Source organism: Apis florea, unplaced genomic scaffold (assembly GCF_048593485.1).
Source record: "Apis florea isolate Af1SG1 unplaced genomic scaffold, ASM4859348v1 contig_1615_pilon, whole genome shotgun sequence".
Taxonomy (NCBI): Eukaryota; Metazoa; Arthropoda; class Insecta; order Hymenoptera; family Apidae; genus Apis; species Apis florea.
This window is the reverse complement of record NW_028256416.1, coordinates 1,265,398-1,281,991: the sequence shown is the minus strand read 5'-3', so window position 1 is coordinate 1,281,991 and position 16,594 is coordinate 1,265,398. Positions and strand designations below refer to the sequence as shown.

At 40.5% G+C, this 16,594-nt stretch overlaps 1 protein-coding gene across 14 annotated transcripts in view; it reads left to right on the top strand.

Annotated features, from left to right (window-relative positions):
- The first annotated feature begins 340 nt into the window (after nt 1–340).
- Nucleotides 341–16,594, top strand: part of sif (guanine nucleotide exchange factor still life) — a 28,494-nt gene continuing 12,240 nt past the window's right edge. For 6 of the 14 annotated variants that reach the window (XR_015291706.1, XR_015291704.1, XM_086906708.1 and 3 more), the window contains exons 1-13: nt 341–441; nt 3,475–4,268; nt 6,254–6,438; nt 6,535–6,653; nt 6,958–7,165; nt 7,261–7,505; nt 7,646–8,204; nt 9,328–9,681; nt 9,745–9,801; nt 9,953–10,118; nt 10,288–10,515; nt 10,713–10,842; nt 16,443–16,588. Coding sequence is in view for 12 of the 14 variants with exons in the window: in XM_086906708.1 (XP_086762834.1) it covers nt 4,102–4,268; nt 6,254–6,438; nt 6,535–6,653; nt 6,958–7,165; nt 7,261–7,505; nt 7,646–8,204; nt 9,328–9,681; nt 9,745–9,801; nt 9,953–10,118; nt 10,288–10,515; nt 10,713–10,842; nt 16,443–16,588 (2,564 nt within the window). In the remaining 2 variants the exon portion in view is untranslated. The remainder of the gene's footprint in view (nt 442–3,474; nt 4,269–6,253; nt 6,439–6,534; nt 6,654–6,957; nt 7,166–7,260; nt 7,506–7,645; nt 8,205–9,327; nt 9,682–9,744; nt 9,802–9,952; nt 10,119–10,287; nt 10,516–10,712; nt 10,843–16,442; nt 16,589–16,594) is intronic. The other 8 variants (XM_086906662.1, XM_086906683.1, XM_086906653.1 and 5 more) reach the window with 8 other exon arrangements.

The following is a 16,594-nucleotide window of genomic DNA, read 5'->3' as shown; positions in this document are numbered from 1 at the left end:
GATGTTATATCGAGATGTTACTTGTAAGGATAAAATCTATATCTAAAGTGTAATTAAATAAATTGAATTAATTGGAAAAACAAAAAAGAAAAAAAAAAAGAAAAAGAAATCGTTAATAAATCGAGCTCGGCTGCACACGAATAAAGAACGATAAAGAATAAGAATAAGGGTAAGTAAGGTGCATAGATCATCGGAGATGTAGTTTCGTTAATCTTTATTAGTAATGAATCATTTGATACGAGAGAGTAAAACGAGGGTGGTTCTTTCGTTTTACGAGTAAATTTGACAACGCGCATGCCTGTTATCGATCGCTAATCACTATGGTTACGCCTCGGAATAGAGGCACGACAGCGACTACGACGGCGACGACGACGGCGACGACGACGACGACGACGACGGCGACAACGACGGTGACAGCGATCACCCTGCATTTGTTTCACGGTGAGTTGTTTAACGAGAATGATTGCAAACAGTTGATTAACTATAATCGATTCGATATTATAAAAGCGAACGTAAAAGTGAATGTAAGTGAACATTTCGTACCGGGAGGAATAAGTGTAAATTTAACAGGGAGTGAGAGAAAAAGCGTTGAAGGTGCTGATCCGAAATTTCTTTTTTTCTTTTTTTTTTTCTCGTAAAAATATTCCGATCTCTACGTGACATTTCTGTTTACTTGCCGATAGAATAAAGTGGGGGAAGAAAAAAAAAACATCGGATCGACAAACAGAATCGGGGGAATGATATTAAACTGAGAGAAAAAGAGAGAGAGAGAGAGAGAGAGAGAGAGAGAGAGAGAGAGAGAGAGAAGAGAGGGAGGGAGGGAAGGCGATATATATATATATATATATACACATATACATATATAAAAGAGAAAGAATTTGTGGGTAAAGGGTGAAGAAGAGATGACAAGAGAGGAGGGGAAAGAAAAAAAAAAAAAAGAAAAAAAAAGAAAAAATCGGGAGAATGAAGGAACAGGTGAGGGGGTGGAGAAGGAGGAGTAGTAGGAGTAGGAGTAGGAGTAGGTGGAGGAGGTGGAAGGAAAGGGGCGGCGTAGGGGTTGATAGAGGGAGGAGGAAAGGGAATGGGGAAAACGCATACAGGCCTGTTCAGAGTAACATGGAGCGCATCGCGGGCGCAGCGAGAGAGGATATTGACATTTTCGGTCGAGGGGCGCGCATTCGTAGAAGAAGGGGTAGTGGGTAACGGGGCAGTCGCCTCTTTTACCCGATCCTGCAGTATCCATGGCTACGTCGTCCGCGAGGATTTCGCGCGAAATACCGGGAATTTCGGGCGCATAATCTCCCATTTTAAAGATACCTTTCACCACGGTGAATCGCCACGGTGTTTTGGATACATTCGTGGTGAACTGCGGCATCCTCGTTTCGTTCCCGAGTTGTCCGCTTATCGTTTGACAGGTGATCGCCTCGCGAATCATTTGATTTCGGGAAAGGGTGGGTACACCCGTGATCTCACACCCCGGTCGTAACCGCGCTAGCCCATCCCTTCTTTCATTCCACCCTAACCCCTCCCCCTATTCGTTTATCTTTCTATCTCTTACTACCCTCCACCGACCCTCTCCTCTCCTCTCCACCTTACCGCCCCCCCTCCTCTCTCTCTCTCTCGCTCGCTCGCTCGCTCGCTCGCCCCTCCCCCTCCCTGCTTCCCCTACTTTCCTCTCGCCGTCCCTTTTCTTTTCTTTTTTTTTTTTTTTTTTTTTCCCTTCCATTCCATTCCTGTCATTTTCTTCCAAACGGGCAACATACGATAGATAGAACGTTCAACCGTTCATCCATCTTCCACGAGATTGGAACCGCCAACGGTGAGTTTATTTCGCGATTCCGAGATCGAAACACGCGAACGTGTAACAAATGAAAGTAGAAGGAAAGAGGGATGGAGGGAGGGAAGGGGGAGAGAGAAGCGATCAAGAAGATACGTGTACTTTAGTGTGCGAGTGAGTTCGAGTTCGAGTTCGAGAGGGGGAGAGCGAGAGAGGAGGGAGAGGGAGGAAGAAAGAGAGGGAGAGAGTGGGAGCGAGAGAGTGAGAGAAAGAGAAGAAGAGAGGGCGGAGAGGGAGTGAAAATCATAAAGAAGGTGGAAAAACGTAGAGAGAGAGAGAGAGGTACGGATAAAGCTGCGTATCCGTTGTTCAGAAAGTGAAAAAAAAGTAAAGTTTGAGAGAGAGAGAAAAAAAAAAGAAAAAAGAAAAAGAAAGTGGGGGAGGGGGGGAGGAGGGGGAAAAAAAGAAAGGAGGAGTTCGAGTAGAAGGGAATATCCTTTCTGGTTGAAGAATCGAGAGACAAGGGGCGTTGATTGAGCACCGGGCAGCGAATGGGTGCATCCTACCTGGTGCAGTGTTTACTTGGACTGTGAGATACCTTCTCGACTAGGCGGTGTCCTTTGTTGTTCGATAACATGACAAATTGCAGTGACATGTGTGCTATTTAATCGCATAATAATTCCTGTCGAAACGATCGAGCCTGGTTGCCTTTCGACGATTAATATCTTTGGCTCGAAAACTGCGACGTTTTGACAAGTGCGAAGTTCTCGTTATATTCGTTTGTCTAACGTCTCTCTTGTTCGAATATCCTTTTTCTTTTTTTTTTTTTTTTTGTTAAATTAATCGACAATCAATGATTAAAGAATACGTAGTAGTATTACGAATACTCTCGAAGGATTTGACCGATATCGAGTATCATCGAGAACACGCATACGATGATTGACATCGTTTAACTTTTTCACTCCTTGTTAATATCTTATATCCTCGTGTGTCAATGTTTCGAGGACAAAAGTGCGGAATTGCGAACGATTGCTTAAGAAATAATTATCCTTGAATATGAGGTATATGAAAGTGTAACGCGTGTTATGTAGGTGAAAAGTCGGCATCATCGGTTCACTAACCTTCTCGGCGACGCCACCCCTATTATTATCCATGACACGTTCACGCAACATTTTGTTCCGCTTCATTGACCTTGCTAATGTCCATGCACCATCGTGCGACATCGTGTAATTATTTTTTCACGATTGTCGAAATTAATAGGACAGAGGGGGCGGATCAAGCAGGGAACAATTTTCGGATCGAAACGAGTTTTATTAAAGAGTTAAAGAGTTTATTATATTCGTGTTAAACTGTATTTTTATAATCCGTTATTGTATGCAAAATAAAGGATCGACCTGTTTTATTGGCAATTATGTAATTGAATTACAGCGCATTCGCGCGATTCCATTTATATTAAATTATTCGAGGAATTTCTTTTTCTTCTTTTTCTTTTTTCTCAAGAATTCATTTTTCCTCTAATAAATAATTTACACGACCGATAAGTGTAATTAAATATTATTTCGATAATTATAATCGAGAGTGATCGTGGAAATTTTCTTTTTTATAATTCGATCGATTGTTTTCGAAAAGAAAATATCGCATCGTGAGAAAAAATTCGATTCGCAGGTTGAAATATTATATAATTGTTATATTTTCAGCGATCATGTCAGGGACAAGCTGATGAACTTTCGAACACCTGCAATGATGTGACAATAAAGATATCTTCTCCTACGTCCTTTCTCATATCGCGGGGTATTGTCCCTGTTATACAGTGCTTCCCAGAATAGAACGAGAGAATGAAATAAAAAAAAAAAAGTAATCATCGGTTTAATTAGTAATCGGTGGTGAAAAGAAAAAAAAAAACAAGAAAAAATAAAAATACAAAAAAAGGAAAAAAAACGGTGCCAAACGTCGACAGACAAGCCAATCAAAAAAGCGAAAGCATCTCTTGATATCTCGATAAACATCGACTAAATTAAAAGGAGCAAAGCAAAAGAAAAAAAAAAAGGAAAAGAAGAAGAAGAAAGGAAGTTGATTGAAAGAAAAAGAAAAACGCACAGAACGGAACGATTAACGATTAAACGTTGTTGCATTTCAACGAAGAAGGAAAGCACAAAAACAAAAGAGACAGAGATAAAAAAGAAATAGGGACAGTCGTTGAAAAAAGAAGAAGAAGAAGAAGAAGAAGAAGAAGAAGAAGGTGAATCGGTCGAATCGGAAGGTGGCGCGAAGGAAGAAAGGAAGAAGGATCACACAAGGTGGTATAAGAGAATAACGAGAATAGAATGGGCAATAAGTTGTCTTGCAGTTGTGCTCCTCTTATCAGAAAGGCTTATCGTTACGAGGATTCACCATGGCAGGCTGGCGCGAGGGGCGGAATGGGCGGCAGCGGAGCTCGAAGGGGTGACACTGGCCACTTGCTCAGGTGCGGAAGCTTAAGAGAAAGGAAGAGGTGCGCATACCATACCATTCAACCATTCAACCACTCCATTCGACTCCATTATCAGTCTTTACTTTTTTGGGAAGGCTATTTACTTCTCTCGTGAACACGTATTAACCCCCCCTCCCACCTCCTCCAACTGGAACACGTGCATACGTACACACACACACCCATACACACACGTACATCGATGCACTGTAATTTTTTATCTTCTCAGGTAGAACATGTTCCAACTGTTTTCTTTCTCACGTGTAATGATAATTAAAAAGATTGAATATGGATATTTCTTTTTCAATGTCTCGAGAAGAAAGAATGCGCAAAGATGTTTCGTGTTTCCATCTCATTTTGATATTTAACACGGTCCAAGGAGATGGTTCCATTATTAATACGCGCTGGTTAAATACGCATTTAATTAAATTGTTCTACCTGAGTTCTTTCTTTCACTTCTTTACTCTCTTCCTCCCATTTTCTTTTAAATTCTCTATTTTGTTTGTCTTTCTGCTGTTTTTCTCTGTCTCTCCTACACGCATATATATATATATATCTAAGTATATAAACTCGAATTTTACATTCATCTACGCGTTTGGTCGAATCACTTTCTCTTCCTTTCTCTCTATTCTGTATTTATTTTTCTTTTCGATACATATCCTACTTTTTATCTATCCTCGTTTCTTCTATCATTTATTTGCCATTATTGTTTCAGCTTGAATTCCACCTTACTTAAAGTAGTACTTGTTTTCTACTTTGCTCGAGTCGCAATATACGATTTCTACCAATGAATCTTTGCGGTTGTATGTGACGAATTGTCAATGAACCGATTAACTTGTTTTTGATCAATTTTTCCCTGACCAATCGTATGTTGTGATACGTCTACTATGCAATTTTATTGCGCTCAAAATTAATAAAAGCTTAAGGAAAGAAAGGAAGACACCGAATTCATAATTGTCTTATGAAATTATTGAATTATTTGTTGCTGTTCTCAGCATATCTCTTCATCCATATTCGTGTCTTTCTTCCGCATGATTCTAACCAATTAAATAATCCTCGTTGTTACTTATTTTTGCATGCACATTGCAATTTATAAATTCGACATAGTTTGAAAAGAATCGTGTACAGATAGAATAACGCGTTTAATTCGTACGAAACATCGTGGGGCTAGTCGATATTGATACAACACAGGCATGTGTTGTTGAAAATTGATCGAAAAATTCGAATTTCGATACTCTTTAATCCCAGAAGTTAAGAAGTAATTAAAAGTAAACGAAAATATAAGGAAGGTCAGTTTTTCAGTATGCAAGATATTACGGTGAATAAATTTCAAGAAATTTCACCCGTGTGGTTATTTTGCGCTATTTTGAACATTTAAGAAATATAGCACACAGTTATTTTGACGAAGATATATACCATAAAGATAAGAGGTACTTTTGGAATTTTCACTCGTATTTCTTTCATTGATGGAAATGTAAATTTGTGATGTGACGTTAAACGATATAAATATATTGTTGCGAAATAAAATTGATCGATAGAATGAGACGAATCCACACATTTGCGTGTGGCAATTTTTCATTCAGAATTACCTGTTGAACACGCGAGGGGGAAATTAGTTGAACGATACCTGATATCTTGTATACGTGAATCATTAGCTCGATTTTCTTTTTCTTTTTTTATAATTTAAAGATTATAGCTCGATGTTTTTATACTATAAATGCTATAAATGACAAAGAGTGAAAGAAAGAAAGAAAGAGAAACGGAAAATAAGAAGGAAAAGAAGAAGAGGGGAAAGGAGAAGAAGAATAAAAGATAAAAAACACGAAACTTCTGTTCTTACTTACAACGATATTGTCGGAAAACGATCGAACGATATAATATCACCTTTCGTTTCGATTCGATCTTATGTCCGTATTTTCCTTTCGAGTAGTCGACCTCTTCGATATCATATTTCGAAATGCGATTAATCTTGTTATTACAACGTACAATTCAGCAATCAAAATTTCTAGACTGTGGGCCGAAGTGTTCCATGTAAGCGCAAGCGGGGCTGGGACCGTGAAATGGCAGCAGGTTTCCGAGGATTTAGTTCCTGTAAATATCACGTGCATTCAAGATTCGCCAGAATGTATTTTCCATATTACCGCGTACAACAGTCAGGTGGACAAAATTTTGGACGTACGATTGGTACAACCAGGTAAAATGATGGTATCTCTCTTTTTTTTTTTTTTTCTCTTCTTGTATTGTATTACATTTGGAAAGACGAGATTAATATTTTCGAAATTGCTTCCAGGTACACGGATTGGACAAGCGTCAGAATGTTTCGTTTATTGGAAAGACACGATGACCAACGATACATGGGGATTGAATTTTACCTCTCCGATAGACGCTAAACAATTCAGAGAATGTTGCGTAAGTTTATAACGCAATCGATTGATTCCTCGTATCATTCGCACGGGATAATAATTTTCTCTTTGCACAATCATTCATTCGCGTGATCGCGAGAGCAGCCGAGATAAGATCGAAATAAATCGCACGAGATATAATTACGCCCGTTGTATTTTTTTCATAATGGAAATAAAAAAAAAGGGGGGAGGAGAGGAGAGATGGATTTGGGGGATTTCTGAAAAAAAAAAAAAAAAAGAAAAAGAAAAAAAATCGGTTTCACGTATCCATCGTCGAGTCATTTACAGTCATTAGTTAATTTTTCGTACAGTCACCGTCGTTCAAGATTTCAAGGAAAGCGTCCTCTTCTTACTCGTTGAAGCTCGAACCGCCTAACAAACAAAAGATCAAGACACGGAGAAAGCCCTTATCGACACCGGCATCACCGAGCAGATCCAGGGAGCCCCAATGCACTTGCATGACACCGGAACAACTCGCCAGATTTCGAAGCCAAGAAGCCAGATATCGAGGTTTTTGCAGTACGATATTCGTCGATATTCACATTCCACGATATTACGTATCGCGTATCAAATCGATCACTCGTCGTTTAACAATTAATAATTTTCTCGAACAGCCACCTCCACGCTTCCACGGACGATGGCGCGATCAACCGAGGTGGAGATGACGCCGGGCCGTGACAAAATAACAGCGGCAACGTCCAGTGCCTCCCTCTACGATAACGTTAACAACGCGAACGTGACGCCGGGGAAAACGGCGAAAGCAGGGGAATCGAAGCAAAAGGAGAAACAGAACGAGACATGCCAGACAACGCCAAAGACGGCGAACGTAGGCATCGAAACTGTCACCGTTGGCTCGCAAGTAAGTAGTTTAATTTCCGGATCCATCGCTAGTTTCGCTCAATTTCGTTTTTCGATCGGTATTTTCATTCTGTTCGGCTCGACGCGATTAACGAACATACCGACCGAGCGAAGAGAAATAAGAGGAATGAAATATTGCAGATCGATAGCCCGGAAGAGAAAGGCGCTGCGATATCACCGAAAAAAGGTCAAAAGCAAAGTCAAGACTCGTCTACTCAACAAAATGGTAGCGAGATGCTCAAGTCAGAAGGTACACAAGCAGGTGGCACGTTACAAAATAAATCGTTGCGAAAAGAGCAATTACATCATACGAAGTCTGCCGATTACACAGACTTGGAGATGCAAAACGGCAATATTTTCAACATAGTGAACAATAATCACAGTGGGAAGAAATCGAAAAGCAAGAGTACGGACGATATGAGAATCGAGAATGCGCAGAACGGTGGGATTAGCTTAGATTCGAACACGTTGAAACGTATGCTGAAACCCATGCCGAGTATCGATAGCCCGGTCACGTCCCCAGAGATGACGAGAAAGAGGCATAGCCATCATAATTATCATTATCATCCGAGCAATAATAATCAGAAGTACATCATGCAAGAGACTGAAAACGAAAATTGCGCCCATCTGTATCGACCAACGTATAATAACAAGTTCCAGACGACTAGAAGCGTGCATGACATGGGACGTCAATACGCCGGTACATACGAAATAACAATTTCATACATTGTGTCTTTCTTTCGATTCTTCTTCTTCTTCTTCTTCTTCTTCTTCTCGAATCGTTTTATTCGATCGTGTTCCATTCTCTCGAACATTTTCACAACGTAACGACAAATGTGAAATTCTTTTTTATAGATGTATATACATATATACTATAATGTAAAGATTACAATTTCGACAAGTTTTTAATTTTTTTCGCTCTACGAAAAAAAGTTTTTTCGCAAAGAGCACACTGTAATTAATTTATTCGACGTTTGCACGTGATTCAACTATTATTGATATAAAAAAAAAAAAAAAGAACTTATGTACACTTACGTTTGTATCTCTTGCCTTATAACATCGAATCGTACGTATTCATAATTCAAGTTTTTACCACTTTCAACTCTTCTTCACTTTCGATTCGCGGGATCGAGGATTCATTAATCGATCGTTTATTAAATTTTCTCGATATTTTGCAACAACCTATTCGTTTCATCTCGGGAAAAATCAAAATTTAAGATTATTATTTTTGATTATTTTTCAACACGATCGCCAAAATACAATTATGCATAAAAGGAAGAAGGAAACGAAACTTTCTTCGTATGTCCCTGTTTTCGAAAATCGCCATATTGTTTACAAAAGAATCGACAAATATCTTCTCCTAGGGAAAGAAAAACTAAAAGAACGATCGTTATCATTCGTTTTCTCGCACATACATTGCATACGTCGTGCATACGTAATCGTAAACCCGCATACCTTTATCGAGCTTAATAATTCCAATTCGAACAATCGAAACCGAAAAAATTTACTTTCTCTCTCTCTCTCTCTCTCTCTCTCTCTCTCTCTCTCTCTCTCTCTCTCTATGCCTGAAACCACCGCGTTGCGCGCGAGCAACGGATTCCTTCGCTTATCGCGTTGTTCTGAGTGTGAAAAAAAAAAAAAAAAAAAAAAGAAAAAAAAATATTCTATAAATAAATAAAGGGGTGCGTTAACAGGGATGCATGGCGCATGTCAATTTATATACTCGTCGAACGCAACGTGAACGAAAGTAACGATTCTTTAACGACAGCTGAATACAATATTCATCCACACGAATCCCTGCATGAAGCACCTGTTTGTCGTAGGCGGGAGAGCCAGGACCTATTTAGATTCGGAACGTAATCGATGCACAGGTGATATGTCGCCGCCATCGGATAATGTCATCTTCGATAATCAGTGTTACGCGACCACCCCGAGTTCCTCCAATGGAAACTCGGATATGGAGCAACCGACGCACTGCAATTCGCGTCGTTGCAACGGTGGCCAGGCTTATCAACAGCAGAACATGCAATCGGTATCGACCCCCGGCAGCCCGACCAGCAGGCTGCTACTCGAGTACGAGATGCATCTGAGGAACACGCTCGCCAAGGGTATGGACGCGGAGAGTTACAGTTTACGCACCTTCGAGGCGTTGCTCACGCAAAGCATGGAGGATTTAGGTGAGTTTTTCAAATTGTTGGCCAAATTTTCTCCCTCTTTTTCACATCTTCGATTTGTTGCAGAATTCGCGAAAAATATACCGTTGAACACTCAACGTACACCTCACGTTTCACGAAGACGTAAGCTTTTCATCTTTTTTACACAATTTTTATCACGCTCGCCCCTCCCTCCAAAGCTTTTCGACTTGTTGCTCCCTTGCCAATTTTTTTTCCCCAACTCGTCCATCCCTGTCTAAGCGTAATTACATGTGAAACTTTTGTCGCTTTCCAGGCTCCAGTTCCAATAAATCGTCCACGTTGCCGCTGTCGTATCGTTACGAGAGGCAGAACAGCAAGGACAGGGATGGTTATTACAGCGATCGCAACGAAATGATCAGGGAGAAGAGGGACAGGGAAATCGACCGAGATCGTGGATATCTCAGCGATTATAATTCGAGGCAAGTTGAGGTCTTTCAATATTTCTTCGCAACAATTTTTCTTCTAATATATATATATATATATATATATATATATATATATATATATATATTTCAAATACGAGAAAGACACGAAAGAGACTATCGTTGAATGACATCTTATTAGATATCTTTCTGGTGAAATTTGAAGGTGCACCAGCTGCGTTGGGGAGTCTGCACGGGCGCAATGGTTTCGACATTCGGATGGATGGCAATCAGGCAGTTCGACGCTCGGCTCAGGCGCTTCCAGCTCGATAAACCCAAGCTACACGGGCCACAAACGGGACTCCCCGTGGGACTCTTTACCATCGTTGAGACACGAGGGCAGCCTTAACGACAGCGGATACAAATCGAATCGTACCGATTCTTTGGAGCAAAGGTGAATAAAAATAACGATAATAACGATAATAATAATAATAATAATTGTAGAAGAAGAAGAAAAAAAAAAATTTTTCGTTCATTCTCGCGCGAATTAGCAAGTATCGTTAGCAAGTAACGTATCTTCGAGATATAACACTTTGTGTGTGTGTGTGTGTGTGCGTGCGTGTGTGTGTGCTTTTCTTTCTCACTTTCCAGAGGCACTTTCGACAGACAGGACAGCGTGAGATCGGATTACATGTCCGATCGGGATGGCAGATACGGAATTGTTCAACAAGCTTCCCTGGAGAGCACAGACTCGAGAATTTGCTACTTGACGTCCTCAGAGGTGAGTAGTTGTTGACCTTATCAACCCGATATATCAATATCCCACTTCAGCAATTCTCTATTGCCTTCGGTTAGCCGAACTTTTTTACAAGATGGAAATAATACCTTGGAGTGGGCTCGCGACGATGAACTGATCGAACGAACGAACCTTGTCGAAAATCCGTGTTTAATCGGATACTTGCGATGCGACGAGAATTACAAGAAAATGCAACAAGAAAATGATCGGGGGGGGAAGGAGAGGAAAAACCTTATTCATTAATTTTCATTCAAGAAAAAGATCTTGCACTAATTTTTTTTTTTTTTTTCGAAAAAATTTCATCACGCGAAAAACAGTTCCCGTTTCGCACGAATGTTTTGATCTATACGCGGGGGGAAGGGGCAGGGGGGATGAATAATAACGTTTATTTATAATTCAGCTGTAAAGTAAATGTCATACAGGTATGAATATATATATATATATAAAATATATATACATATATATGTATATTTATATATAGCCTGCCAGCGGAGAAAGGATCATGCATGTTAATGAATACAAAGAATCGCGCGGCCATCGATATACATATAGCGAAAAAAAGTCACGTATCTATCCGTTGAACGTCGATAACCTACTGACCCTGTCTCTACCCTACACACATGTCTTGCACGAGTCACCTTTCAGCCTATTTCTATGCACATACTCGTACTTGAACGTACTCGCCGCTTATATCCTTCTTCTTCTTCTTTTTTTTTTCCCCCGTTCATTTTTTTTTTTTTTTTTTTTTCATCGCGTTATAAGACCTCCACCGATCGTCCAACGTATTAACGAACGAAGGGGGCAGGGTGAATTTGCTATTCCTGTACGACGTATACGTACGCGTACGCGTATATAGATTTACACATATTCCTTCTTTCCTCCCCTCCCTCCTTCCAGAATCATTCCCAACAGCATATATTCATTGTGTGTATATATATATATATATATATATATATATATATATATACATACACACATATACATATACAAAAAAAAATACAAACAAACGAAATTGCATGGAAATTGGAAAGAGAGCGGTCTCGAAACAACGACAAGGCAGGCAAAAAACCGACTTATTTCCCTCCTCCTCCTCCTCGCCGACCTCTCGTCGCTCCCCTCCCTATCCTTCTCCTCCTCCTTCTCCTCGCTGTCACCCATTTTCCCATTCCAACCCCCCCGGAACGCTTCCGGCCTCTTCGCATTCCCTCGCCATTCTCCCCTACCACCACCCTCTCTCCAACCCCTCTCCTTCCCTTCCAGCCACTAGTCTCCCCCCCAATCATCCGCGTGCCCTCCCTTGGCCGGCCTCCGGCGCGAAGGAACGAGAGAAGCGAGTGCCGAGCGAGCGTTCTGGGTATTGATTCCCCCTCGCAGCCGTGGCAGCTCCGCTTCTCGCTGTTCTCCAGCGCCCCAGTCTGGAGCAACTCACTGTCCGTGGCTGCGGACACCATCATCACATTTTCAACCCTGCCTTTCCGCGGCTCGCGCACGAAACGAGTGGAGGAGCTCGATCGTTATCGAGCTCTCCGCGGTTAATAAGATTACGACGAGGGAAATCGTCGATCGATCGGGGAGAGAGAGAGAGAGAGAGAGAGAGGGAGAGAGAGGAACACGTCTCGTTTCCCTCCTCTGGTTGAAAAAACTATTAGCGCGGCTCCTCTCCTCGAGGAGGAGATTCAGAGAGGAGGAGAAGGAGGAGGAGAAGGAGGAGGATACAAGATACGAGACGTCAAGATGAACGGGAAGGATAACAAAAGTGGTGACACTCGCCAAGATCGTCGCTGGCGTACGAGTTCGTCGTAGTCCACGATTGTTGATTGTTGAAACATAAACGCTGTTTGTTGTTTTCGCAGCATCGTTAATAGTGAAGTATATATATATATATATATATGTATATATATATATATGTATGTATGTATGTATGTATGTATATATATATATATGTAATTGGATATACATGCGCGTATATACGAGGGTATACGTATATATGACTGCGGTTCGACTGTTTGGATATCTACAGTTACGGGAGGCCACGGTCGGTGGAGCTGCAGCGGGAGGAGATTGTTTCTCGTTGGATAGATCGGAGAGATATAACCCGGGACGGTTGAATTTTATTACTGTTTTTGTTCGACACGTGCTGGCTCACGTGGTGTTGGAAAACGAGCAACGACTATGAATCTCTCGAGTTGAGTTGTTGTTCCCATTGTTTTTAGACTGTTTTCGTGGTCTCGTGACGTACACGCGAATGATTTTAGGTACCTGGTATACATATATATATATATATACACATATATATTATATTTTCGTTCTCCTCTGCTCGACTTCGCTTAGCAACGATTTTCCAAAAAGTATATATATGTATATATAGATTTATAAATTAGAGAAGGAGAGAAAGAGAGACAGAGAGAGAGAGAGAGAATATAGCAAGAGATATAAATATTCGACGTTTCGACGAATATGTTTTTTCCCGAAGTACAAAGGAAGAGAATTTGGGAAGAGATATGGAATATGAGAAAGAAATAAATGGAAGGGATAAGAGGGAATAAGAGGACAGAGGATTTGCAGAGGAGATTATTAATTTTAATAAAGGCAAGAGAAGAGGTGGACAAAGAGTACGTGATCCGTTGTAGATTATATTACAATGTAAATACAACGCTAAAAGAGAACGTGATATCGAAGATGTAAAATATTTTTATACAGAGAGTTCGTTTCTACGCGTATATTGCAAAAGTATATATATATACATATATATATATATATATATTTATCTTTGAGAAGGAAGAAGAAATATCGATTTACTTTAAGAGAAGTATAACGTTTTAACGAAATAATCGTTTCTGTTCGTCGAGTCCGACACCTCCCCTCCCCCTTAAGGATATTTCATTATCGCTTACACATTGAAGAGATCGATGAGAGCAGATCTCGAAGGAGAGAAGGAGAGGATTTTGAGTGACAGCTGAGAGTGACGTAAGAAGAGAGCGGATAAGAAGAGATCCTTTTAAAGTTAATAATAATAATAATAATAATAATAACAATAAAAAAGAAATCAAATATATAGTACAAGGTTATGGTTATGTATTCGTGAAACACGTCGATTTTTTTAAAAATAGATTCGTGTTCTAGTTTTACGAAGCAGAAAATAATAATAATAATAATAATAATAATACAAGAAAAAAAAAAAAGAAGAAAAAGAAGAAGGAATCCTGCAGTAGTGATCTGTAAAAGTGCAAAAAACGGTTTGCCTTAAGAAAAGTAGAGAGTAATTATCCAATGTACAAATATAATAATAATAATAATAATAATAATAATAATAATAATAACAATAATCGAAAGATTATTTTCCATCTATCGATCGTGGTATTCACCTTATATAGCTTTCCCATATGCTGCTTAACGAACACGTAGAAGAAAAAAAGATATCGCTCGTGTCGTTTCGAACGATCGTAGCACGTTGTTACGCTAACGTGTGACTTATCGAAACAAGAAAGAGAGAGAGAGAGAGAGAGAGTAACGAAAGAAAAAAAAAGAGATATATGTTTTCATCCTCCTTGTCTATCCCCTCGTCGTCTTATCTCGTATATCGTCATGGATATACGAACTGTTGGAATTGTTGCGAATTGTTCGAGATGAAAAAGACTTAAAGAAAAAAAAAAAATGCTCGAGAATATATATCGAAGCGTCACCAAATGAGAGGAGGATGCACAATGCACGACGACTGTGCCTGTTTTATTTCGTGTGCACGTTCGTGATCAAGATGTTGCATCTGTTGAGGAAACTGTTCGAGCCGTACACCGTCACGTTCACCAAGAAGATCGTCCAAATTTTCAATCAGAAGGAAGAATTCGCGTGAATCCATTTCGTGCATAAACAACAAACGGTTACGATGATTCGTGCAACGTTGGGCAATCTTACACTTGTCCCCTTTCGTACAGTGAACAGTGGAATATGGATACGGGATCCTCGGCGTGTGAGAGTTGACACGTTCGAGTCGAATTGAACGAGGAAACTTTCCTTTCCCCGTTTGACCATCGAACGATTAGCGTTATCGTCGATTCTTTCACCCTTCTTCTCCTCCTCCTCCTCCCCCCTCCCCCCGTCCAAAAGACAATAATAATAATAATAACAATAACAATAATAATAAGAAGAAGAATAATAATAAAGGCGTCGACGGAAGAGAAACGAACGGGTCGAGGGAAAAATTAGTTTGGATCAAACTTTACTATAGGGGGAGAGAGAGAGAGAGAGAGAGAGAGAGAGAGAAGAGAAAAGAAAGAAAGAAAGAAAGATTTGCAATTATATTCCATCGAGGAGAGATATATATATATATATCTCTCGATCGTTCGATTACCTCGTCGTCCAAGTAACGAAGCACGAAGATAATGGTAGAGCCGAGATGGTCGATCAAGTGTATGAATAGTACGTTGAATTTGTTGTACCCGTGCACCAGTTTCGCGGATCTGAAGAGGCTTCACAAGAAGTATTGCAAGAAGTACTTTTGCCTTTGCAAAAGGCACACGATCAGCGTGATATGCATCAATGAGACAAGGAAACTGTACTGGTTCAATTGCAAGAACGTTCGGGAGAAGGTGAATCCCGGGCTTGGGGACGGTTATTATTACAAATTGCTGAGAATAATTAACGGCGCGTTGAACACTTGGGCCCAGCGTTACATCGACGGGCTTAGCGTCGCGCGCCGCGAGATCATGTTCAGGATAAACGGCACGGCCGAGAAGAACATGAAGCTGTTGAAGGAGGGTTGTTACTGTCATTATCATCCGCACATGACGGCGGACGCGTGCAACGCCGACTTTCTCAAAAAAGTCGTAAGTTTTTGGGCTGGCGAGGGCCTTAGGGGGATACGCGACAAGCTTCGCGGTATGACGAATTACGCTAAAAAGGTAGATAGGCATCCGAGTATACGCGTTATTCTTCTTCTTCTTCTTCTTCTTCGTTTCTCTCTTCACGTCCCTGTTTACCGTCGACACCAACCGTTCTCGCGTTCACCTTTACCTTCGGTATTCCCGATCGATAATAGAAGAACGGGCGATAGATATTTTTGCACGTTTCGTTTCGCTGCTATCTTTTCTTTTTCCCAACTTTGTGTTTCTTTTTTCTACTACTTTCCGTTTCTTCTCGTTTCTCGAATTCGAATTCTTTCGTTACGTAACGTAGGATGCAACGATAATAGGATGATTTAATGTAAGTATGTTATATAGCATATCCCTACGCGTATTTCGATAATTTCGTCCAACGAGGAATACAAACCCCTTCCATTTTCTTTTTTCGTATCTCGATTCTTATCTCGATACGATCCAGCAAGTTTGAAGAGCATATATGTATACGCACACATACACACGAGTATATATGTATTTCGTGTTTATTTTCACATATCACACAGGATAATAGTTATTAAAGTTGGTACACGTGCGTTGGTTAAATGTTCTCACGTATTAACACCGCGAAACTGTATCATACACGCGCGTATACATGTGTAAATGTATTCTTAATTCTCTTGGTAAAAGAATATTCCCCCGAGTTGGAAATATATAGGGATCGGAGTAAGTAATAACGGTGAAATGTTGTAGATGTCGGACGACGATAAAATGTCCCTGACTACCGCGGTTAGCGACGACGACGACGGGGAGAGCGTAATAAATTCGCCCTATCGAGGGAAACAGACTGGTACGGCCGCTGCGTCGTTCAATTGTACGGGGGCGGTACGAAAAGCTGGGTAAGT